This window comes from Pleurodeles waltl, chromosome 7 (assembly GCF_031143425.1).
Source record: "Pleurodeles waltl isolate 20211129_DDA chromosome 7, aPleWal1.hap1.20221129, whole genome shotgun sequence".
Classification (NCBI taxonomy): domain Eukaryota; kingdom Metazoa; phylum Chordata; class Amphibia; order Caudata; family Salamandridae; genus Pleurodeles; species Pleurodeles waltl.
Genome location: NC_090446.1, coordinates 68395275 through 68419939, shown reverse-complemented (window position 1 = coordinate 68419939; position 24665 = coordinate 68395275). Strand labels below are relative to the sequence as shown.

The following is a 24665-nucleotide window of genomic DNA, read 5'->3' as shown; positions in this document are numbered from 1 at the left end:
GGAGGGGGGAGGCTAGACACAGGGACAATGGCTGCCATCAGTGCTGAGGCCAGAGTTTGAAAGGCTCGGTGAAGGGCCGCCTGACCAGGATGAATGCCCTCCAGGAATGCATTGGTTTGTTGCAACTGCCTCTCTACACCCTGGATGGCATTCAAAATGGTAGACTGCCCAACAGTGAGGGACCTGAGGAGGTCAATGACCTCCTCACTGAGGGCAGCAGGGGTGACTGGGGCAGGGCCTGAGGTGCCTGGGGCGAAGGTGATGCCCACCCTCCTGGGTGAGAGGGCACGGGCGAAGGCTGAGGGGCTGCTGGGAGGGCGGTGCTGGTAGGGTGGGTGGCGGCTGTAGATGCAGGGGGCACAGATGTTGCCGCCACCACAAGGGAGCTCCCATCGGTTTCAGCTCCTGTCCCCGCCGTGGTGCTCCCCTCGCCCTCCATCCCACTGGTGTATTCTGAGTCCGTAGTGTGGCCCTCCATGGCCATGTGGGATGCAGCTCCCTCGTGCTCCGGTGCCACTGCTCCTCTGCCTGATGATGCTAATGCACACAAGAACAGGGAGACCACAAAAAAGGGGGGGGAACAGGAGAAAGACATGTTGAGTGCAAGCCCCCTGCACTATGCCGCGCTCGTGGGCTCCACAGTGCAATTCCTGGGAAATGTCCTACTAGGCTATGGACGACATCTGCACACATAGATGACACAGGTGCATGAATAGCTGTACTTGGCACACTACAGAGGTGGGGTGGGGGGGCACAGGGCCATGCCTTACGGAGGGGCCTAGCCTACGGAACTCGCCCTGGCCTAGGGAAAACCACAGCCCTCCTCCCCCACCCAGACACCTCCACTGCGTGCAAAGTCAGCTGAATGAGAGTGTACTCACCCCCTTGTGTCTGCTGTGATGCCCTCAAGCGCCCATCCAACTCCGGGTAGGCCACCGCCAGGATCCTGAACATCAGGGGGGTCATTGTTCGATGGGCACCCCTCCCACGTTGGGAGGCCATCCCCAGCTGATCCTCCGCCGTCTTCTTGCTCCAGCGGCCAATGTCCTTCCATCTTTTCCGGCAGTGGGTGCCCCGTCTGTGGTGGACCCCCAAGGTCCGGACATCCTTGGCAATGGCACGCCAAATATTCTTCTTCTAGTGGGCGCTGACCTACATGAAATGTACAGGGGAAGAAGAGAAGTAATTGCCAACTGCGCCGTCAAAGTGAGTGGCCCCCATCCCTACCCTTGCCATGTGGCATATGCACCCACCGTCTTTCATGCACGCAGCACTCTGCCCCCTTCCTTCTTACAACCAGCCCTCTCCACACAGGCATAGCCCATACAACATGCTCCCTCTGTACTTACCTGTTGGCCTGGAGGACCGTAGAGTAGCGTGTACTGGGGGAGGATCCCATTGACGAGCTTCTCCAACTCCTCCGATGTGAAGGCAGGGGCCCTTTTCCCAGACGCACAAGCCATTGTCTCTTCCAGACCGAGGTCACAGCAGCACTTGCAGTGTAGGTCCTCTCCTGTCGAAGATCAGGTATCGAGTGATTGAAGTGATAGAAAATGCCGGTCACGTCCATGGCGGTGCATACCTTCACCGCTGGCGTATATCGTCATTGGCTCGTGGGACCCATAGGGTCCAATGTTAACCAATGCAGCATTGCGCCGCGGTCTTCGACCGCCTACCGCAACAGTGTACAACGCCAGCGCAGTTACCTCACATCCCATTGTCCCACTTTAGAGGTCAGGCAGCCGCCATTTCAGGGGCCCACTTGGCCTCATTTCCAAATGCGTCACATATACCTAGGCCTAGTCTCAACACACATACAGGCCACATTTTGTGTACGATTGGTGTTCTGTGTAGACTGTGGGTACATACCTCTGAGTTGTTTGACTCTGTGCTCGCTGTTGTCCTTCATAGGCACCGTCCGCTGGGACATGTGAGGAGATGGCGGAATCCTCTGGTGTACCGACCGCTGGTGGACCTGTCGACAATGGAGGAAAGACATTTGATTATCACCTACAGGTTTGACCGTGCCACAATCCAGGAACTGTGTACCCAGTTGGAGCCTGACCTGATGTCAGCTATCCGCCATCCCACAGGAATCCCCCCTCAGGTGTAGGTGCTATCAGTGCTCCATTTCCTTGCAAGCGGGTCTTTTCAAACAACTGTGGCCATGGCATCAGGGATGTCCCAGCCTAAGTTTTCCAACGTATTGTCCAGAGTGTTGTCTGCCCTGCTGAAACACATGCAGAGCTACATCGCTTTCCCTCAGGTGGAGGATTTGCCTACAGTGAAAGGTGACTTCTATGCCCTTGGAGATATCCCCAACATCATAGGTGCTATTTATGGGAACCATGTGGCTTTGGTCCCCCCCCCACAGGAGTGAACAGGTGTACAGAACCCGGAAGAGTTATCATTCTTTGAATGTACAGATGGTTTGTATGGCAGAACAGTACATCTCCCATGTGAATGCCATGTTCCCTGGCTCAGTACATGACGCCTACATCCTGCGGAATAGCAGCATCTCTTATGTGATGGGTCAACTCCAGAGGCACCGTGTGTGGCTATTTGGTGACTCTGGTTACCCCAACCTGTCATGGCTACTGACCCCAGTGAGGAATCCCAGGACAAGGGCAGAGGAACGCTACAATGAGGCCCATGGGTGAACTAGGAGAGTGATCGAGCGGACCTTCGGCCTCCTGAAGGCCAGGTTCAGGTGTCTGCATATGACAGGTGGATCCCTATTCTACTCACCAAAGAAGGTGTGCCAGATCATTGTGGCCTGCTGTAAGCTTCACAACTTGGCTTTGCGACGACAGGTGCCTTTTCTGCAGGAGGATGGTCCAGATGGCGGTGTTGTGGCAGCTGTGGAGCCTGTGGAAAGTGATGAGGATGAACCAGAGGCAGAAGACATGCAGAACAGGGACTCAGTGATCCAGCAATATTTACAGTGAAACACAGGTGAGAATACATTCCTGCCTACTACATGTACTTTTACACTACTACCTCTCTACTGTCTGTCGTTTTCACCCAGTGTATGGTCACTGAGTTGTCACTTTCCCTTACCGTTTCACAGGTGTGGGTCCCACTGTGTGTCATCTGCTTAGATTCCTCATGGACTAGAGCTGTGTGACATAGGTATGTTGACATTACTATTTCAAGAACATTTTGTCACTGTATTTGCAAATGAACAAGTTACTTACCTTCAGTAACGCTTTTTCTGGTGGATACACTAGCTACCTTTGGATTGCTCACCTTATGAATTCGTCCTTGCGCCAGCATCCAATGGAAAGTCTTCTTCCTAGCTGTCCACGTCGACGAGGATGTCATAATGGCATGGCTTCACGTGACTCCTTCTGATGTCAACGTGCCAATAAGAGGTCCTCGTCGGCGTTCTGACGTCAGTTTCACCTCATTTTTTACGTGCCTTTGAGGCGAACAGGTGAGAACCGACCCATCAAAAACCGTAAAGAAAAATATATATACACAATAACATTTCCCATTAAACGCATATATTTACATAAATATAGAAAACCATATATATATATATATATATATATATATATATATATATATATATATAAAAATAAATACATATCTCCAGATAAACAAAAATCAACCATTTACAAGATAACTGTGAAATCAGGCAGGCAACGGGGAGGCGGGAGGGACTGTGAGGAATCCACAGGTAGCTAGTGTATCCACAAGAAAAAGCGTCACCGAAGGTAAGTAACTTGTTCTTCTGATGGATACAACTACCTGTGGATTCCTCACCTTATGAATAGAGTCCCAAAGCTGTACAGCACTCGGTGGTGTGTGCCCGACTGATTACACCAAGAAATCTTGCAATACCGAGCGAGCAAAATGACCGTCCCTCCTAACTTCAGAGTCCAAACAATAATGTTTTACAAAGGTATGAAGGGACGCCCAAGTTGCCACTTTACAAATGTCCACTAATGGAACTCCTCTCGCTAGGGCAGAAGAAGCGGACTTAGCCCTAGTATAATGGGCCCTGATACCTTCAGGAGGAACTTTCTTCGCCAGAGAGTAACAAACTTTTATACATAGGATGACCCACCTGGAGATTGTTAGTTTCTGGACCGCTCTGCCCTTCCGCTGTCCAACATACCCTACGAACAGCTGATCATCCAGACGGAAGTCTTTTGTCCTCTCCAGGTAGAAACTCAATGCCCTCTTAGGGTCCAACCGATGGAGCCTCTCTTCTTCCTTAGAGGGGTGGGGAGGAGGGTAGAACGAGGGAAGGGTAATAGACTGCCCCATATGAAAAGGAGTGACAACTTTTGGCAGAAAAGCCGCCCTGGTTTTTAACACCACTTTATAAGGGAAAAACATGGTAAAAGGAGGATTAACATTAACTTGAAGCTCCCCAGCCCTCCTAGCAGAAGTAATCGCAATCAAGAAAACAGTCTTTAAGACCAAGTAATTCAACGGGCATGAATGCATAGGCTCGAAATGGGAACCCATCAGAAATGTCAAAAATCAGATTCAAGTCCCACTGAGGCATGAGAAAGGGCGTGGGGGGAAACTTATTAACTAAACCCTTAATGAACCTATTTACAATTGGAGATTTAACTAAAGAAGGCTGGTCCGGAAGGCAAAGAAAAGCCGACAAAGCCGCCAAATAACCTTTAACCGTAGCTACCGTACAGCCTTTCCTTGCTAAATCAAGAGCAAACAAAAGAATATCTGAAAGGTGGGCCTTTAAGGGATCTTTTTGATTCTCTCTGCACCAAACCACAAATTTTGCCCACCTACCAGCATACATGGATTTAGTGGAGTGTCGCCTGAACGATAGAATAACATCCACTACATTAGGTGGGAGAGAAAAGGAACTCAGGTTGCCTCGTTCAATCTCCAGGCATGAAGGTGCAGGCTCTGGAGGTGGGGGTGTAGAACCTGCCCCTGCGACTGCGAGAGGAGGTCTGCCTTGAGCGGGAGACGGAGCGGAGAGCACTGAGAGAGTTGAAGCAGGTCTGTGTACCACACCCTTCTCGGCCGATCCGGTGCCACCAAGATGACTTGGGCCCCGTCTTGACGAACCTTCCTCAGAACCCGAGCAATCAAGGGTATGGGGGGAAACGCGTAAAGCAACAGCCCGCTCCAGGACATCTGAAACGCATCCCCCAATGCTCCTTGCAACGGATACTGGAGGCTGCAGAACAACGGACAGTTCTCCCGAGTGGCGAATAGATCCACCTGAGGCGTACCCCACATCCGGAAGATGTAGAGGACCAGGTCTGGATGGAGACGCCACTCGTGATCTATTGAGAAGTGACGACTGAGAACATCCGCACGTACATTCAGTGCTCCGGCCAAATGATTCGCTATTAAGCAAATCTGATGGTCCTGAGCCCAGGACCAGAGTCGCAGAGCCTCTCTGCAGAGAAGGTACGACCCTACACCTCCCTGCTTGTTTATATACCACATTGTGGTAGTGTTGTCTGTCAGGATCTGAACTGACTGACCGCGAAGGGAAGGGAGGAAGGCCTTGAGCGCCAAACGTATCGCCCGCCACTCCAACAGATTGATATGCAACATCTGTTCTGCTGGAGACCAAAGACCCTTGATCTCCAGGTCCCCCAGATGAGCTCCCCACCCTAGAGTGGAAGAATCCGATATTACTGTGACCACAGGAGATGGTAGTGAAAACGGTTTTCCTTGGGAAAGGTTGCCGTCCACTGTCCACCAATGAAGATCCGCTACAGCATCCCTGGGGATCTTTATTGAATCCCGAGATCTCCTTTGTGCTGGAACCACTGCCTGCGGAGGCACCACTGAAGAGCCCTCATATGCCAGCGAGTGTGAGTAACCAACAGAATGCAAGAAGCAAACAGACCTAGCAGGCGTAAGACCTTGAGGGACTGGAACTGCCACTCCAATTTGAAACATTGGAATCAGTGCCTGAATGTCCCGAACCCGCTGAGGCGGGGGGTAGGCCCGAAACAATGTTGTGTCCAGTACTGCCCCTATGAACAGGAGGCATTGAGAGGGCTCCAGGTGAGATTTGGGTACATTTACTGAAAAACCCAGATCGAACAACAACTGAGTTGTCATTCGCAGATGAGACAACACAAGCTCCGGAGACTTGGCTTTGATCAACCAATCGTCCAGGTAGGGAAAAACCGCTACTTCCCTCCTTCTGAGATGTGCTGCAACAACCGCCATCACCTTCGTAAAAACCCGAGGTGCTGAAGTAAGTCCAAACGGAAGGACCGCAAACTGGTAGTGTTGCGTCCCGACCACAAACCGGAGATACTTCCTGTGCGACTTGATTATTGGAATATGAAAGTACGCACCCTGCAAGTCAACAGACACCATCCAGTCTCCTTTGTTCAACGCCAATAGTACCTGCGCTAGGGTCAGCATTTTGAATTTCTCGTGTTTGAGGAACAAATTCAAAATCCTCAAGTCTCGAATCGGTCTTAGGCGACCGTCCACTTTGGGAATCAGGAAATATCTTGAATAACACCCCTGACCCCTTTCTTGCAGCAGCACCAACTCTATTGCACCCTTTGACAACATGGTCATGACCTCCTGTTGTAACAACAGAAGATGGTCTTCTGAACAAAATGAGGGACGGGGGAAAGGGAGGAGGGAACTCCTGAAAGGGGAGAGCATAACCTTTTTCCCCAATTCTTAACACCCACGAGTCCGTTGTAATCGACTCCCACTTTTGCAGAAAAAGACTCAATCTTCCCCCTACAGGAAAAGAATGGACAATAAAGTGGGGAAAACCAGGGCTGCTTCTGCTGTTGTCCACCGGAGAAGGAGGATGAAGATGAATGCTGCTGGGCTGGCCCTCTAGCTCTAGCTCTACCCCGCCCTCTAAAGGCACAATAGGGCGGATTGGCAGGTTCCTGGGTCAAGTATTGGGACCTCCGAAAGGCAGAGCCATGTGTAATCCCCCTAAACCTGCGAAAGGGTCTATAAGATGCTGCAGCAGAAGTCTGTAAGCCCAAAGACTTAGCTGTTGCCCGACAGTCCTTAAACCGTTCAAGGGCAGAATCCGCCTTGTCTCCAAAGAGCTTTTCTCCATTGAATGGTAGATCCATTAAGGTGGATTGAACGTCCAATGAAAATCCAGAGGACCTTAACCAGACATGCCTCCTAGTAGCCACAGATGTTCCCATGGCCCTAGCTACCGAATCAGACGTGTCCAGGCCAGCCTGTATTATTTGCTGTGCAGCCGCCTGCGCATCCATAAAAAGAGACCCAAATGACTTTTGCATCTCCTGTGGCAGATCCTTGGCCATCTCTTTAGCGGAGTCCATAAGGGCGTGGACATACCTGCCCAGCATACAGGTTGAATTAGTAGCCTTGAGCGCCATACAACAGGATGAAAAGATCTTCTTCGAAGACTACTCCATCCTCTTGGATTCCCTATCAGTTGGGACTCCAGGGAATGCTCCAGGAGCAGACTTCGCGGAACAAGATGCCTGGACTACTAAACTTTCAGGAGTCGGATGTCGTGACAGGAAAACTGGATCTCCTGGTGCGCCCCTATGTCTCCAGGAGTCGTAAATGGCTTCCTCCACAAGTCCAATATAGGCTCAGTTAAAGCCTCATTGAAAGGCAGCAAAGGATCAGCACTGGACGCTGAAGGATGCAACACCTCTGTGAGCAGGTTAGTTTTCACCACCGCCACAGACAAAGGCAAGTCGAGAAACTCTGCTGCCTTCCTTGCCACTGTATGGAAGGATGCGGCCTCTTCTGTAAACTCCCCCGGAGATGCAATGTCCCACTCCGGGGAAGTATCCAGCCCACTTGCAGTGGCCAGACCTTGGAATTCATCCAAAGGCTCAATCTCACCTTCCTCCAGCTGTCTGTATTCCTCCTCCTCCAAAAGTCTTAAAGCCTTCCTCCGAGACCGAAGATGAGTCTCACCCGGCACCGGCGCTGACATGGAGTCCAACGATGACCTCCGCGGAGTTGGTTGGCAGGAAGGCGATGGAGCCGGTCTGGAAGGAGACATCATCGACTTCGAATGGTGCGGCGATGGCGTCGGCTGACGTGATGGTGGAGCCACCGTCAGAGGTGGTGAACTCCCAGAAGGAGATACCCTCGGCGCCGACCCGACATCCGCTGGACAAAAGGGCATGAATGGAGCCGCTTTATACGGCGCCGGAGAGCCCAAATCAAATGCCAATGGCCCCGTAGGACCCTCCGGTGCACCAGCAGGGGCCATAGATTGGAAAACGGCATACATTGCATTAAAAAATGCAGCCGGATCCGCTCCTGGAGCCGGGAAAGCAGGGTACTGCTGAGTCGAGGACTGCTGTACATCAGGCTCCCTCGACGCTGTCGAAAATTGAGGGCTACGATGAGCAACCTCAAAGACAGACGGCGCCGGCGACAACTCCGGGCTCCTGGGCTGAGGCGTCACAGTAGGGCTCATCTCCTATGTCTTCTGGCGTCGAGAAGACCGAGACCTCGATCGGCTCCGCTCCGACCGGCACCGAGAGTCATGACGGCGCCGTGAATCATGATGAGGCCGCTTCTTATGCTTTTTTAGTGAAGCATGGGAGGAATCCCTCTTATGGCCCTTCTTCTTTGCTTTCGCTAGAAAAAGCTTCGCCTCATGCTCTTTTAAAGCCTTAGGGTTCATACTCTGGCACGATGAACATCCTTCGACATCATGCTCAGAACTAAGGCACCAAATACAGTCCGAATGAGGGTCGGTCACTGACATCCGACACCCACACTCTCTACATGGCTTGAAACCGGACTTCTTTGGAGGCAACATTGTAATCACCAAAAGACGCAACAGTAAATAACGAGCCAGTAAAAAAAAACTTTGGCGTCGAAGGCACGGAAAAAAAGGAAAACTGACGTCAGAACACCGACGAGGACCTCTTATTGGCACGTTGACGTCAGACGGAGTCATGTGAAGCCGTGCCATTATGACGTACTCGTCGACGTGGACAGCTAGGAAGAAGACTTTCTGGCGGATGCTGGCGCAAGGACGAATTCATAAGGTGAGGAATCCACAGGTAGTTGTATCCATCAGAAACACTATTTCGAAATCACAGACAGACTGCAGATCTTTTGGTGCTTTAGGTGTGTTTATTTAAATACAAAATATTGGAGGGGGAAGTTAAATGGTGAGGGGTGATGGCGGAGGAGTGTCCATGGCAGAGTCCAATCTATTAGTCTCACAGGTGCATTGCCCATATGGGCATAGGAAGTGGAGCTGGGGCAGTTTCAATATGGACAGGGTGACAAAGTGGGACAGTGGGATGACAATCAGGGTGGTCTCATTTCTTGGCGGGGGTCTTGGTATCGTGCTCTGTCTTGTTCCTGGATCTCAGGGACCGTTTGTGGGGTGGTTCTCCCTCTGCAGGGGGTGGGGTGCTGGTATGGTGGTCCTGTGGCGGTGCCTCCTGTCCACTAGTGCAGGCGGAGGTGGTGGGCAGTTCATCGTACATGCTAGTGTCAGGGGCCACTTGTAGTGCCACAGTGTCCCTCCTGGTGTTGAGTAGTTCCTTCAGCACCCCTACGATGGTGCCCAGGGTGGAGCTGATGGTTCTGAGTTCCTCTCTGAAGCCCAAATACTGTTCCTCCTGCATCTGCTGGGTCTCCTGAAACTTGGCCAGTACCGTTGCCATCGTCTCCTGGGAGTGGTGGTATGCTCCCATGATGGAGGTGAGGGCCTCGTGGAGAGTGGGTTCCCTTGGCCTGTATGCCTCCTATCGCACAGCAGCCGTCCCAGTTCCCCTGTGTTCCTGGGCCTCTGTCCCCTGGACCGTGTGCCCACTGCCACTGCCCCCAGGTCCCTGTTGTTGTTGGGGTGGTAGGTTATCCTGGGTTCCCTGTAGTGGTGGACACACAGCTGATTGACGAGTCCTGGGGGTGAAGGTATGGGCCCGCTGGGTGGGTGCTGTGCTGGTGTTTCCTGAGGGGGGAAGGTCTGTGGTGGCCTGTGCCTGTGTGAGGGGAACCAACTGTCCCGAGGCCCCTGATGGTCCGGGCTGGTCATCTAGATCCAGGTGGACAGAGGTGCTGTCATCACTGTGGGCCTCTTCTGTGGGTGGACATGTCTGGACCCTCCTGTCTGGTGACGTTGGGTAGTGGTCCTGCAGGGGTTGAAAGGCATGATTATTGCATCTGTGTGTGTCATGGTGTGCAATGGGTGGGTGACCGTGTACCCCAGTGCTGACATTCCTGTGTGTGAGCTTGTGTGATGATGGTTTAGGGGAGTGTATGGGTATGTGCAGTGGGCATGCTTTAGTGATGTGTGTCCATGCGTTGTTGTTGCATGCAGGGCTTGGTGTTGGGATGTGTCGTTTGTGATATTGGTACATTTGTGAGGAGTTGGAGTGATAGGAGGGAGGGTGAGGGTGGGGGTATGTGATGGCATGCAGGTAGGGTGGGGGATGTAATAGTTAAGATTTGACTTACCAGAGTCCATTCCTCCACCAACTCCTGCAAGGCCCTCAGGATGCAGAATCTCCAAGACCTGCTCCTCCCATGTTGTCAGTTCTGGGGGAGGAGGTGGGGGTCAGCCGCCAGTCTGCTGAACCGCCTGGTGGTGTCTTGAGACCACGGAACGCACCTTCCCCCGTAGGTCGTTCCACCTCTTCCTGATGTCCTCCCTATTTCTTGGGTGTTGTCCCACTGCATTGACCCTGTCCACTATTCTTCGCCATAGCTCCATCTTCCTTGCAATGGAGGTGTGCTGCACCTGGGATCCAAATAACTGTGGCTCTACCCAGACAATTTCCTCCACCATGACCCTGAGCTCCTCGTCCGAGAACCTGGGCTGTCTTTGCTGTGCCATGGGGTGGTGTAGGTGATGTGTGGGGTGGTGTGTGTGGTGATAAGTGTGGTGATATGTAGTGGGGTGTTGTGTGAGGTGTGTGGAAGTTATGTGGGAGATGGTGTTGTGTGCCTGTGGATGCTAGTGTTGTTGATGGTGGTGTCTCTCTCTGTCCTTCGCTCATGAATTGTGGTCGTAGGGGTTTGTGGGGGATGTGGGTGTGTGTTTTATATTGTAATGGGTGTGTGTGAGTGGTGTGTGTATGTGTATCAGGTGTGTGTATTTCGAATTGGCCATTGTGGCTGTATTTTGTAAGAGTGTGTGTATTTTGAGCACGGCGGTGTGTACCGGCAATGGAATACCGCGGTTGAAAGACCGCCGTGTGGATTCGTGTGTCGTGATAGTGTGGGTGTATTTCTGTTGGCGTGACGGTGTCGGTTTTGTTTTCGCCAGTTTATCACTGACCTTTGATGTGGCGGACTTGTGTGGGTGTCTGAATTTTGGCGGATTCTGAGATGTGGGTAATTAATAGCTGTGGCGGAATTCCGCGGCCGTGGCGGTGTGTTGGCGGTCTTCTGAACGGCGGTAAGTGGCTTTTACCGCCAATGTTGTAATGAGGGCCTATGTGTACTAAGACATGTAAGAAAAGACAAGCTACAGAAAGAAGAGTGGCCAGATTTGCAAGGCCCTAGCGCCACCGGAGCGTAATTTCTAATGACGCTCTGGTGGCGCTATTCACTGCAGCATATTTACAAGGAGGCGTTAAGCCACTTTTTGTGGCAGAGAGGCTTGGAACGGGTGTTGCTGTGGGTGTTATACCACAACACCCATTGCTTTCGACGCTACCCCAGATTTATGAGAAATCGTAAATCTGTCAGTGTTAAAAACTAACGCCACCCCAGGGATGGTGTTAGCATGGCACAACAAGAAGAAATACTTTTATTCCTCCTCGTTTTTGATTTTTCTATGTTTGCTGCACTCTGCTGCACACATAGAAAGAGCAAAAGGCCATGAATGATTGTTTATGTACAGGAAGGTATCCCTTCCTGCACATAAACAATCATTAATAAAATATGATTTGTTACTTCTGTGTGTGCTGCATAGAAGTGCCAAATCGCCATTGTAGATTGTTTATGTGCAGGAAGGGGCATCTTCCTACACATAAACCATCTATCCCCTCAACACAGACACCCTTCCACTATGGTGGAAGGATGCCTGCAATTGCACTAGCAGCTGAATTTAGCACAGGAGCAGAGGGAAACACATGGGAGTTCTGTATTTTTGTAAATATTGTGCATTCCTGTCTTCCAGCATTGGTCCGGTGCTGCACTTTTTTGTAAATCTGGGTCTAGATTAAAATAATGGTAAAATTGAGTCTAGCATATCAGAAAATGAACATAAATGAAACACACTGCAATTGCCCAAGATGTTTTTGAATATCAGAGTGAAATGCAAAAATATGTTCTTTCAAAAAGAGTCAAGAAGGACATTTGCATTAACCAAATGTGAGAGGTTTTGAAAGTTAACTTCCAAGTTTTAAGCAATAGGTGTTTTGGAAAGTGAGTTCCCTGCAATCAAGACTTGGGAATCTGTATACTATGACTCTAAACCACAGATACATTGGCCAACTTGACCACATGCTTCTAGACCTAACCAGAGATAGTTCTACTGTATCTAATGTAGTGCATTTTCAGTATCAGATGTAAAAGTTGAAAGCTGTTCATGCAAATGCGATGCATACTTCCACCTGCAGGTTCCTCATCTCCTGCATCTTCCCCAGGAACCAGACTGCATCTGAGAACGTTGAAATAGTTCTCCCATTCAGGCAGGTATCAGCACAGCTCCAACTTTACTGTGGGATCCTCTCAGGATACGATATCACAGAGCCACATATTGCACAACCCCAGTGTGTTGATGTAATTTCCTTTTTTTCCACCACCTTCAATGTGGATCTGGAGTGGCTCTCCTTGAATGTTTATAATGCAAAAAATATTTCAGGGTTTATATGGTGTAATCATTTCTTTCACAAGCAGATGTTGATGTCTGACCCTCAGGACATCTCTCTCTGATGCTTGCATCCTTAAACACAACTCTGGTTCATGTGAAAAGTAGGCCACATGACTGGCAGCTTGTTTGGGACAGCTAAGTTTTCAAAATGGCCTGCTTCTATGGACAAAGACAAGCAATCTCACAAGAAGCAGCACAACAGGAATGGTTCCAATTTTAGACATTGTTATAGTTTGAGGGGGAGGTTTTTCTTTCAGCAGCAGGGTTCCCAGACATCAGCCTTAGCATCGCCCTCAAAGCCTGTATTTGTGGAGATGTAGTTGGTATCAGTCTCCACTCCAGCAATTGAAGCCCTTCTTATGGCGGTTTTAGTGCTGACCCAGTGTAGGTCACATCGGTCACCCATGCTGTGGCTTCAATATTCTGCTGTTCTGACCCCTTATGGTGTACCTTCCATACCTAGTTAGCCTTCAAGACATCCCACAAAGCTTCTGCCAGCAGCTTCATCCCCGGCAACAGTCAACTCCTCTCTGTCTCCTTTTCACGCCATTCTGGTGCTAGCAGTGCCTCTTCAGCTACGAAATGTTTTGTCGATTGCTCTGTCACAGGCATCAGTGCTCGACCTAACCTTGCTATGTCCTGCGCCGAGCATGGATCCTTTACTGACATTGATGGACTTTCTAAAAACGAATGCCTTTTGATCACATTTAGACACACTGGACATTAACTGCTTGAGGAGGAAAACCCTATATGGCCTTGACCCATGATAAGTACTAAGATCATCTTAGATCATTTTCAGGAGCTCTTTGGCTGTGATTCTAATCATGGCTCTTGTAACAGCATTGATACAGGTGATTATTTGACTCTGTAGAGTGCCAGAAGCTTAGATAGTTCCCTTAATATTGATCTGAAGTGTCCCTCAGGGCCTCTCACTGACTAGGTGGCCTCAGTTATGGCCATTTTGCACAAAACTGTGGAAATCAGTGCTTTAAATGGGCCGGTACTGTCCGGTACTGAGTACCGGCACTTTTTTATTTTGAGAGGGTGAGTACCGGCACATCTCAGGAAAAACGTAATACTTTTAATTGGAGAGTACCGGCACTTCTCGGAAACAAGCAGGTACTCTGGCACAGAGTACCTGCACTTTATTTTTTCCATTTCAAGCACTGGTGGAAATACTGTAATTGCCTGTATCAGTGGAGGGGAATAAAGATATATCCTCCACAAATTTCCCATTGAAATCCTGTTGAGCTCTTGCTTCACTTTAACAAAGCTGTGATGGACCACATCTTGGTCAAAAGGAGGAAACTTGTTTCTGCTCCTGCACTGAATCGACAAACTGCCCTCTCGCACTGTCCAATTCTAGGAGACTCAAAGTTGTTGATGGCTCATCCATCTCAGGAAGGGCTTATTATGCAAGCTTGTTAGACCTGCAAAACCAACGAGGTGATGGATGGAATGCTTGAATTAATCTCAACCACTGGCAATCACTGGTGCCACTTCCCAATCCATTGTTTTGGTATAGTAAAATTGCGTTACACTCAATTGGCACATGCAGACGTTCATAGTAACGTGATACTACATGTACCCATGGTCTGTAAATTGAATGCTGTACTGATTGTGCCACCTGCCTAAGCACCCCTTTAAACATGTCTCAGTCCTGTCATTGCAGCCTGTGTGTGCAAAAAGTGCCAATTCTGCATGGCAAGATGACACAGCCAAAACAGCCCAGAGAGCAGGGTGAAGTATATTTAAGCATTTTCACGTGTACTTTTAAGTTTTCATGTATCCTGGTAGTGAAAAACTCCTAAAATCGTTTTTGACTACTGTGAGGCATACCTCTCCCTTAGGATAACATTTGGTTACCATATTACATTTAATAAGTGCCAACTTTCATTGGGAACAGGTAGAAATGTTATATTTGGTCTAAAAACAAGTGTACTTTAAAATGTGCTTCAATGATAAAGATGGATTTTAAGTCACAACTCTGAAAATGCCACTTTTAGAAAGTTGGCATTTTCTTGTCCATCCATTTGGTACCTGCAGCCTGTGGCACCTGGCTGTAAATAGTAGGCGGTTGACCTTTGGTTATGCCTCCCAAACACCAAGACAAAAGGGACTTGGTGTTTGCAGGATGGGCCATACTGCAGGATGGGTGGGGTGTAGCTGTTCTCTGCCCCAATTACATTTTAAAGAGGCTGCCTCCAACACACTCACAAAGATCTAGACACCAGTCTTTTGTCACACTGGCTTCTTGCAGCCTGGGCAGGGGAAGGGGGAAGTTTCCAGAACCTGATCTAGAAATGCCTAGACGTTTCTCGTTCTTCAACGGCTGGTACCAGGTATAAGTATTGGGCCCTGAAACCAACTCTTCAGTTCAATCCAGGACCTTTGGAGGACCCCCAGAAGGACTGCCTTGTATTTCAGAAGACTGCCCTGCTTCTTGAGGCCTGCTTTCTGTTACAGAGGACTGTCCTGCTACCCAAAGCCCTCCTTGTACCTTTGGGGGGCTGCTCTGTTGCTTGAAACCCACCTTGTTGCTTGGTCACAGGACTACCAGAGTGACTCCAAGGGCTAGTTGGCGGGCTTCCTGTTCTGAGCTACAGTGACACAAAAAGCTTCAACAACCTTGAACCCACAACTGGACCCTACCTGAAGTGAGTACTGCCCTCAAAGTGGTGCCCCTCCAGTCCTGACCCCATGGAAGTGGTGCTAAAGATGCCAAAACAGCCAAAAACCGAAACTTGTGATCTTGACATTTTTCCACAACAAAATGGCCTGATAACCAACAAATGACGAGGCACTGCCACTTTATACATCCCCAGGTCCCCTTTTTAAAAGCAGAACCTTTTCCTTGAACGGACATGAATTCTTAAAAGAACTCAAAAAAACACAAAAAAACAGAAAGTATCCTATTTGGGAAAGCAACTGCAAGGATGAAGGTTTGTTGTCCTAGCATCCTCCATCTCTGCATTTGCAACCAATTGCAGGAGTTTTTATTTCAGATACTAACCTGTATAACTATGATCATTTTGCAACCATTATGAGTGGACATTTTGTGAAGCGATCAATTAATGCAAAGGTTGCATCGCAAATTGCATTGCAATTTGCACCCCAATTAGTGCACAAATTGCACAACCCAGGTTTGCAAATGTGAATAGTACTTTGGGACCATAATCACTGCATCCCTTAAGATCACTAGCGAGAGGCCCTCATATATGATGAAATCTTGAGTGTAGACTGAGAAAGCTGAAACTGGAATGAATTCTTCAGCCTAGGGCCAATAATCTTCTGTTTAAGCTTCCTTGTGTAGTCTACAAAACAGTTCTTCCAGTCTAGTTCCATTTACCATAAAATGGTCAAGTAGTTGTAGCTAATGATCACGCGCAGTCATGTAGAACACTGGTAAAGGTAGATCAGTACAGGTGCTTGTTCAGCATGAGTATTATATATGAAGGCAAACTATTCAGTCAAACAGGCACAGGGTTGAATATGTGTACAAATTAGAAGTATTGGCAAGGGGTATAACTTCATGTATAACTTCTACTGATGTTATAAAGCACAAGTCCAAGGGAGCTCTATCACAAACATGATGGATATCCCATCCACCATATTACAAATGCCATTGGATATAATGCACTTGTAACACAGCGAACAGGACAGAACTGCTGTCAGAAATAGACAGGGACTGGTGATGCCTGATGACCAAATGATTTGTATTTAAAATTATGATTCAAGTCTGATATTTTAGCTCCTTTTGGATTCTGCCTGTGGCATTGTGGTACATGTAACCCAAACGTACAAAGGATGAAAGGCTGGACCATATGAAGAATGATGCCACCTAGGATCAGCCCTCACCCTCCCCCCTAGTCTTTTTGAGCTGACTGGGAAAAATGCAAGTTCAGTGTTCAATTTGAGAAGGCACAGTAGTGCATAAGAAGTGATTTCTGAAGATCTAGATTGGAACATTCAAGGTATCACACCTTTCCCAACAGATGTTCTGGGTATGACTGTATCCCATAAAATGGCACTTCTTCTGCTCATTAAAAATGTAAGCTAGTAAAACCTACATATTTGATGACAACGTTGAACATTAATGAAACCTCATCTTCTCTCTTTGATAGTTCTCTTCCTCACTGCTGTGCCGTACTGTTCACCCTTTGAGCTCCCTAAACCCCCTAAATATTAGTTTTATTTTTACAGAGTGACAGATCCACTGGGAGCGTAAAGACAAACCCAAGCAAGAAGATGTGCCCTATTGGTATCAAGCACCCTCTGCAGAGGTGGAGATGACATCCTATGTGCTCTTGGCGTACGTCTCAGCACCAGGTGTCTAAAGAAGACATTGGCACAGCATCACAGATCGTGAGCTGGATCTCCAAGCAGCAGAACCCATACGGGGGCTTCTCTTCAACTCAGGTAAAAGGCACAAAGAGCGAGAATGAAAGTGCCCCATTAAAAAACAATGTCCAGACATCACATCCATAAAATGTCTATTCTTTGGTATTGAACACCATTTCCTGGAGGACAGGTCTGTAAATGGGGCAAGGGCACCTACCTCTAAATGTCTTACTTTACTCTCACTTTGCCTATTTACTTCCCTGGTTCTCTAAAAAGGTCTTCCAATCACAGGGGTGAAGATTTAATCTCCCTTTCATCCCAACATTTAAGGTCTAGGTTAGTGCAGAATTTTATCAATGGATAAGTAATCACCCAGCATTATGTAAACATTTCATATTCACAGACAGGGAGTGGTTTGTCTTGACCATGTGAGACTTTAAAACATTGAAGGCTGTGATGGCAATAATTTTACTGGCTCAGTTTACACGGTAGGCAGTTTTGGCCTGGCAGAAGAGAGATCTACCTGTTCATGAACTAAGATTCATTGTGGCCTTAGAATCAGACTACATCTTGTTTCTTAGGGAGTAAGTTTTCTGAGATATGGGTGCCTGATGCAGAGGCCTGTGTCTTCATGAATGCTGTCATTGAATAAATAGAAGCTGCCCCCCAAAAAAATGTGATGTCTCTTGTAGCAGTGCATTGCACGTACTGGTGAGTTTCCACCATTCTGACAATCTGTAGGCTGTTTCATTTTCCTGCCTATTTGGAGGTCATGGTTTGTTGGCACTTTCAGGTTCTTATAGGTGTGTAGAAGAAATGTAAAACTCCCACTCACTCAATGTATGCACAGTGGCTTGTTAGCAATGACTGGCTTCTGTTAGTGTTTGCACAGGTGAATGGACATGATCTGTGTGAGTGCCGCTGATGATCCACCATTCAGTAGGCACTGGTGTGGAAGCACTGTGGCACTCCAGCCAGTAAGAGGGCAGTGGTGCATGGTCACTGTTATAAAAATTCTGCTTGTGTAGGGTCACTTTCCAGTTACCATGTTGCCTCCATTTTTCTAGGACACAGTGGTCGCTCTCAATGGTATAGCCATTTATGCTGGGGCTACCTTCAGCGAAAATGGAGATGTCACTGTGACTGTCAAAAGCGAAGATGAGATCCAATAACAGTTCCAGGTACACAACAAAAATCGGCTTCTGCTGCAGCAAGCACCACTTACGAAAGTTCCAGGAGAATACCTAATATCGGCAGCAGGGAAGGGCTGCGTGTATGTGCAGGTAAGTGAGGATTCAAATATTGGGATCTTTTTGGTATAAACAGTATCCTGTCAAAAACCTTAGGAATTTACCACATATGAGCTTTGTATGAGGGATATTCAGGATCTCTGGGATAACTTCTTTTTCTGAGTGAAAGGTGCTTGGAATTCCTAGGAAGAAAGGCTCAATATTTCTGGGTAGTTGGACTGAGATTCCTGTTCTGTCTGTAGAAGAGCCCAGCAGATGAGAATTTTTTGACATGAGACATACCAAGTTATGCAGACAGTCACACGCCCACATGTAGCAGTTTATTAATGACTGAGGCTATATGCATTTCTTGACTAAAATACCTCTCTTGTAGATCATTCTTCTGGTAACAATTCTCAACACATCATGTTAGGGGCACTATGGTTTATGCAGTTCCTAATTTGATCTGCTCGTTGCGGGTGGAGCCCACCAGTAGTCGTTTTTGGAGACCAGCTCTTTTTCCTCATTGGACTTTGACTCAGTGCAGGAGAGAGAAAGACACAAAAGGATGTTCTGAAGAAGAGAAAGACAGTAAAACAGTGCAAAGAAAGAAATAGGGATTACAAAGAACCTGAAGAACGAGTTACTTACCTTCGGTAACGACTTTTCTGGTGGATACATTAGCTACCTGTGGATTCCTCACCTAATGAATACTCCCATGGCGCCAGCATTCGACGGAAATCTTCTTACTAGTCTCTGCACGTCGACGAGGACGTCACTCTAGCCCACGCGACGCCGTCTGACGTCATACAGGCAATAAGAGGTCCTCGACGACGTGCGGACGTCAGTACCAATCATTTTTTACGTGCATGAGAACAACCAGGCAATGCAATGAAAGAGCAAGGCAACATCCCATTACATTGTAAAAATACACAACATTGCATGAATAACTGTAAATCTTTTATATATATATATAACTCTCTCTTTTTAAAAATATATATACACATCAAGTATATACACAAAGATATATACATATTATACATATATATAAATATATTATATACAACCTCCATTGCACCCTCAAAGACCAAGAGGAGCGTACTCAAGGATTACTTGGTAAGACCAGAAAGGCAACGGGGAGGCGGGTGGGACCGTGAGGAATCCACAGGTAGCTAATGTATCCACCAGAAAAGTCGTTACCGAAGGTAAGTAACTCGTTCTTCTGATGGATACAACTACCTGTGGATTCCTCACCTAATGAATAGAGTCCCAAAGCAGTACCACGCCCGGCGGTGGGTGCCTAAATGGTCAAACCAAGAGATCCTGCAGCACTGACCGTGCAAAATGGCCGTCCCTTCTAACCTCAGAATCCAAACAGTAATGTTTTGCAAAAGTGTGCAGGGACGACCAAGTTGCGGCCTTGCAGATGTCGACCACAGGAACACCTCTGGCCAAGGCCGAAGTGGCCGACTTAGCTCTGGTGGAATGAGCTCTAATGCCCTCAGGAGGATCCTTCTTTGCCAAAGAGTAACAGATTTTAATGCAAAGAACAACCCACCTGGATAGTGTTCTCTTGTGGACTGCCTTTCCTCTCCTCTTGCCCACGTATCCAATAAACAGCTGATCCTCCAGCCTGAAATCCTTTGTTCTATCAATAAAGAAGCTCAGCGCTCTCTTTGGGTCCAGACGGTGCAGTCTTTCTTCCTCTTTGGAAGGATGAGGCGGAGGATAGAACGTGGACAAAGTAATTGCCTGAGCCAAATGGAAGGGTGAAACAACCTTCGGGAGGAAAGCAGCCTTGGTCCTCAACACCACCTTATCCCCATAAAAAGTTGTATAAGGGGGCTTTACTGATAAGGCCTGCAACTCACTCACTCTCCTTGCTGATGTTATAGCTATCAGGAAGACTGTTTTTAAAACCAAATACCTTAAGGGGCAAGAATGCATAGGTTCAAAAGGGGACTCCATAAGGAAAGTCAGGACCAAGGACAAATCCCATTGCGGCATAACGAATGGCTTTGGAGGATATTTATTTAGAAGACCTTTCAGGAATCTGATAACAATAGGGGATTTAAATAAAGATGGTTGGTCTGGAAGACATATGAAGGCTGACAAGGCCGATAAATAACCCTTAATGGTAGCCACTGCACAACCTTTCTGCGCTAGAGACAGAGCAAAAGACAAAACGTCCGATAGATGAGAATGCAAAGGATCAATCTGCCTCTCTCCACACCACGCAACAAATTTAGACCATCTATTAGCGTAGATAGATTTAGTGGAGTGTCGCCTGGCCGCTAATATAACATCCACTACCTCAGGCGGGAGAGAGAAGGAACTCAGGTTGCCCCGTTCAATCTCCAGGCATGTAGGTGCAGACTCTGGAGGTTGGGGTGTAGAACCTGCCCCTGCGACTGCGAGAGGAGGTCTGCCCTGAAAGGGAGACGGAGCGGAGGGCACATTGAGAGTTGGAGAAGGTCGGACTACCATACCCTCCTTGGCCAATCCGGAGCTATTAGGATGACTAGAGCCCGGTCCTGGCGAATCTTCCTCAATACTCGAGGAATCAAGGGTATGGGAGGAAACGCGTAAAGCAACTGGCCGCACCAGGTTATTTGAAACGCGTCCCCCAACGCTCCCTGCATCGGATACTGGAGGCTGCAGAACAACGGACAATGCGCGTTCTCTCGAGTGGCAAACAGATCTACCCGAGGAAACCCCCACCTCTGGAAGATTAAACGGACTTGATCTGGATGGAGACGCCACTCGTGGTCTGCCGAGAAATGGCGACTGAGACTGTCCGCACGCACGTTCAAGACTCCGGCCAGATGGTTTGCTACCAAGCAAATCTGATGGTCCTTTGCCCAGGACCATAGTCGAAGAGCTTCTCTGCAGAGAAGGTACGACCCCACTCCTCCCTGCTTGTTTATGTACCACATCGTGGTAGTATTGTCCGTTAGGACCTGTACCGACTGACCACGAAGGGAAGGGAGGAAGGCCTTGAGAGCCAGACGTACAGCCCGTAACTCTAACAGATTGATGTGAAACATCTGTTCCTCTGGAGACCAAAGACCTTTGATCTCCAGATCCCCCAGATGAGCTCCCCACCCTAGAGTGGAAGCATCCGTTATGACTGTGGCCACTGGTGGCGACTGCTGGAACGGCTTTCCTTGTGAAAGATTGTTGCTTGCAATCCACCACTTCAAATCCACAGCAGCATCTCTGGAGATCTTGACAGTACTCTCTAGATCCCCTTTGTGTTGAGACCACTGCCTTCGGAGGCACCACTGAAGAGCCCTCATGTGCCAGCGAGCATGCATGACCAACAGAATGCAGGAGGCAAAAAGACCGAGCAGACGAAGGACCTTGAGAACTGGAACTACCGCTCCATTTTGAAACATTGGAACCAAATCCTGAATATCTTGAATCCGCTGAGGCGGAGGAAAGGCCCGACCCAATGTTGTATCCAGTACTGCCCCTATGAACAGGAGGCGCTGAGAGGGCTCTAGGTGAGATTTGGGCTCGTTCACCGAAAAACCCAGGTCGAACAACAACTGGGTTGTTGACTGCAGATGATGCGACACAAGCTCCGGGGACTTGGCTTTGATCAACCAGTCGTCCAAGTAAGGGAATACTGCTATCCCCTTCCTTCTGAGTTCTGCCGCAACCACCGACATCACCTTCGTGAAGACTCGAGGTGCTGAAGTAAGACCGAACGGAAGGACCGCAAACTGATAGTGTTGCGATCCCACCACAAACCGGAGATACTTCCTGTGTGACTTGAGTATCGGGATATGAAAGTAAGCATCCTGCAAGTCGACAGACACCATCCAGTCTTCCTTGTTCAACGCCAAAAGCACCTGTGCTAGGGTCAGCATCTTGAATTTTTCCTGCTTGAGGAACCAATTCAAGATCCTCAGGTCCAGAATTGGTCTCAAACGACCCTCCTTCTTGGGAATCAGGAAATACCTTAGTAACATCCTCGACCCCTTTCCTGCTCTGGGACCAACTCCACCGCGCCCTTGGAAAGGAGGGCTTGTACCTCCTGTTCTAGCAACAGGAGGTGTTCTTCTGAACAATAAGAAGGGCGGGGCGGGATGAGGGGCGGGAACTCCCTAAAGGGAAGGGTGTAGCCTTTTCCCACAATACTGAGAACCCAAGTGTCCGTTGTAACAGTCTTCCATTTGGTGAGAAAATGCTGTAATCTTCCCCCTACAGGAGAGGAGTGAGTGGGAAATGGTGGAAGCCTAAGGCTGCTTCCCCTGCTGCACCCCGCCAGAGGATGAGGAAGAGGCAGAGTGCTGCTGAGAGGCTCCTCTGGTGCGGACCCTACCTCTCCCCCTGAAAGATCTATAGGGATGGGAAGAGGCAGGTTGCTGATATCTTCCCCGAAAGGAAGAGGAGGAAGAGCCACGCCCAAATCCACGAAACCTCCTGAAAAATCTGGAAGAGGCCGTGGAAGAAGGAGCTTGGAGCCCTAACGACTTAGACGTGGCCCTGCTTTCCTTAAAACGTTCCAAGGCCGAATCAGCCTTGGCTCCAAACAGTTTGTCCCCATCAAACGGGAGATCCAACAATGTGGACTGTACATCTGCAGAAAAGCCCGAGTTACGGAGCCAGGCCTGTCTCCTTGCCACCACAGTTGTGCCCATTGCTCTGGCTACCGAGTCAGTGGTATCCAGTCCCGTCTGGATAATCTGGGTCGCAGCAGCCTGAGCATTTGAGACAAGATCCAAAAGACCCTGGGGAAGCTCTGTAAACGATGAGGAAATGTCATCCATCAGAGCATGAATATACCTCCCCAGGATACAGGTTGCATTGGTGGCTTTTAACGCCAGACTGCAGGACGAAAAAATCTTCTTCGACTGCGCCTCTAGCTTCTTTGAATCTCTGTCCCCAGGCACCGTCGGGAAAGAACCAGGCGCTGACTTGGATGAACAGGAGGCCTGCACCACCAAGCTCTCCGGCGTAGGGTGCCTAGATAGAAACCCAGGGTCAGTCGGAGCCGCCCGATACCTCCTGGCCACGGCTCTGTGAACTGCTGGGGAAGATGCCGGCCTCTTCCACACCTCTATCACCGGATCCAGCAGAGCGTCATTAAATGGCAACAGAGGCTCCGCCGCAGCTGAGGCCGGATGTAGCACCTCTGTTAAAAGGTTTTGTTTAGCCTCCACCACCGGCAAAGGCAGGTCCAAAAAACTAGCTGCCTTCCGTACCACTGCATGAAAGGAAGCAGCCTCCTCAGTATATTCCCCCGGGGACGAAAGATCCCACTCAGGGGAAGTGTCCAGCCCACTGGCCGACTCCAGTCCACGCAGCCCATCACCCGAGTCCTCTAGCTCTCCTTCCTCCAGGGCTCGTTGGTACTCCTGCTCTTCTAATACACGGAGAGCTGGTCTCCTGGAATGAAGTCGCTGTTCAATATGCGGAGTCGACAATGCCTCCGCCGAAGTCGAAGATCGGCGCCGATCTTCAGAAGCCACTGACGCCGCGTCCGGCGCCACAGGTAACTTCGGCGCCGACAAAAGAGCAGCTGAAGCAGATGGACCCACCGGAGTCACAGGCCGAAATCCCGACTTCGACGTAGACGGGATGGAAATCCCCGGGGCCAATCCTTCTGAAGCCACCGGAGCGGCCACCGGCGCCGACACTGGCGCCGAGCCCACGTTCCCAAAAGGGAGAAAGGGCATAAAGGGTGCCGGCCGAAGAGGCGCAGGATCACCCAAAGAAAAGGCCAAAGGCCCAGCCGGAGCACCCCCTGGAGCCATCTGTTGGAAGATGGCATACATCGCATTCAAGAATGCGGAACTATCGGCTCCAGGGGTGGGAAAAGCCGGATACTGAGGTGCCTGTCTCGGAGGTGACCCCGACGCCGGCCTCGGCGTCTGCGCCGGAGAAAATACCTGAGGCTCCAATACCTCAATCACCGACGCCTGTCCAGGTGAAGTTGGAGACGCCGGAGAGGGCAACGGCATCGAAGGATGCGGCGTAACCGTGGGACTGATCTCCCATGTCCTTCGGCGCCGATCCGAAGACCTGGAACGAGTCTCCTTCGAATGACGCCGAGATTCTCTACGGCGCCGGGAGTCTCGATGACGCCGATGTCTTGGAGAAGAAGACTTCTTGTGATGCTTCTCCTTCGATTTAGCCATAAACAGCTTCGCCTCACGTTCCTTGAGGGCCTTTGGATTCATGTGCTGGCATGAATCACAAGTCGAGACGTCGTGGTCGGAGCTCAAACACCAAAGGCAATCGGAATGAGGATCCGTCACCGACATCTTGCCTCCACACTCACGACAAGGCTTAAATCCAGACTTTCT

At 49.2% G+C, this 24665-nt stretch overlaps 1 protein-coding gene across 1 annotated transcript in view; it reads left to right on the top strand.

Annotated features, from left to right (window-relative positions):
- Positions 1–24665, top strand: part of LOC138246808 (uncharacterized) — a 176890-nt gene that overhangs the window by 139631 nt on the left and 12594 nt on the right. Inside the window, 3 exon segments of the mRNA XM_069201570.1 lie at positions 16982–17112; positions 17114–17197; positions 18187–18402. Of these exon segments, the coding sequence (XP_069057671.1) occupies positions 16982–17112; positions 17114–17197; positions 18187–18402 (431 nt within the window).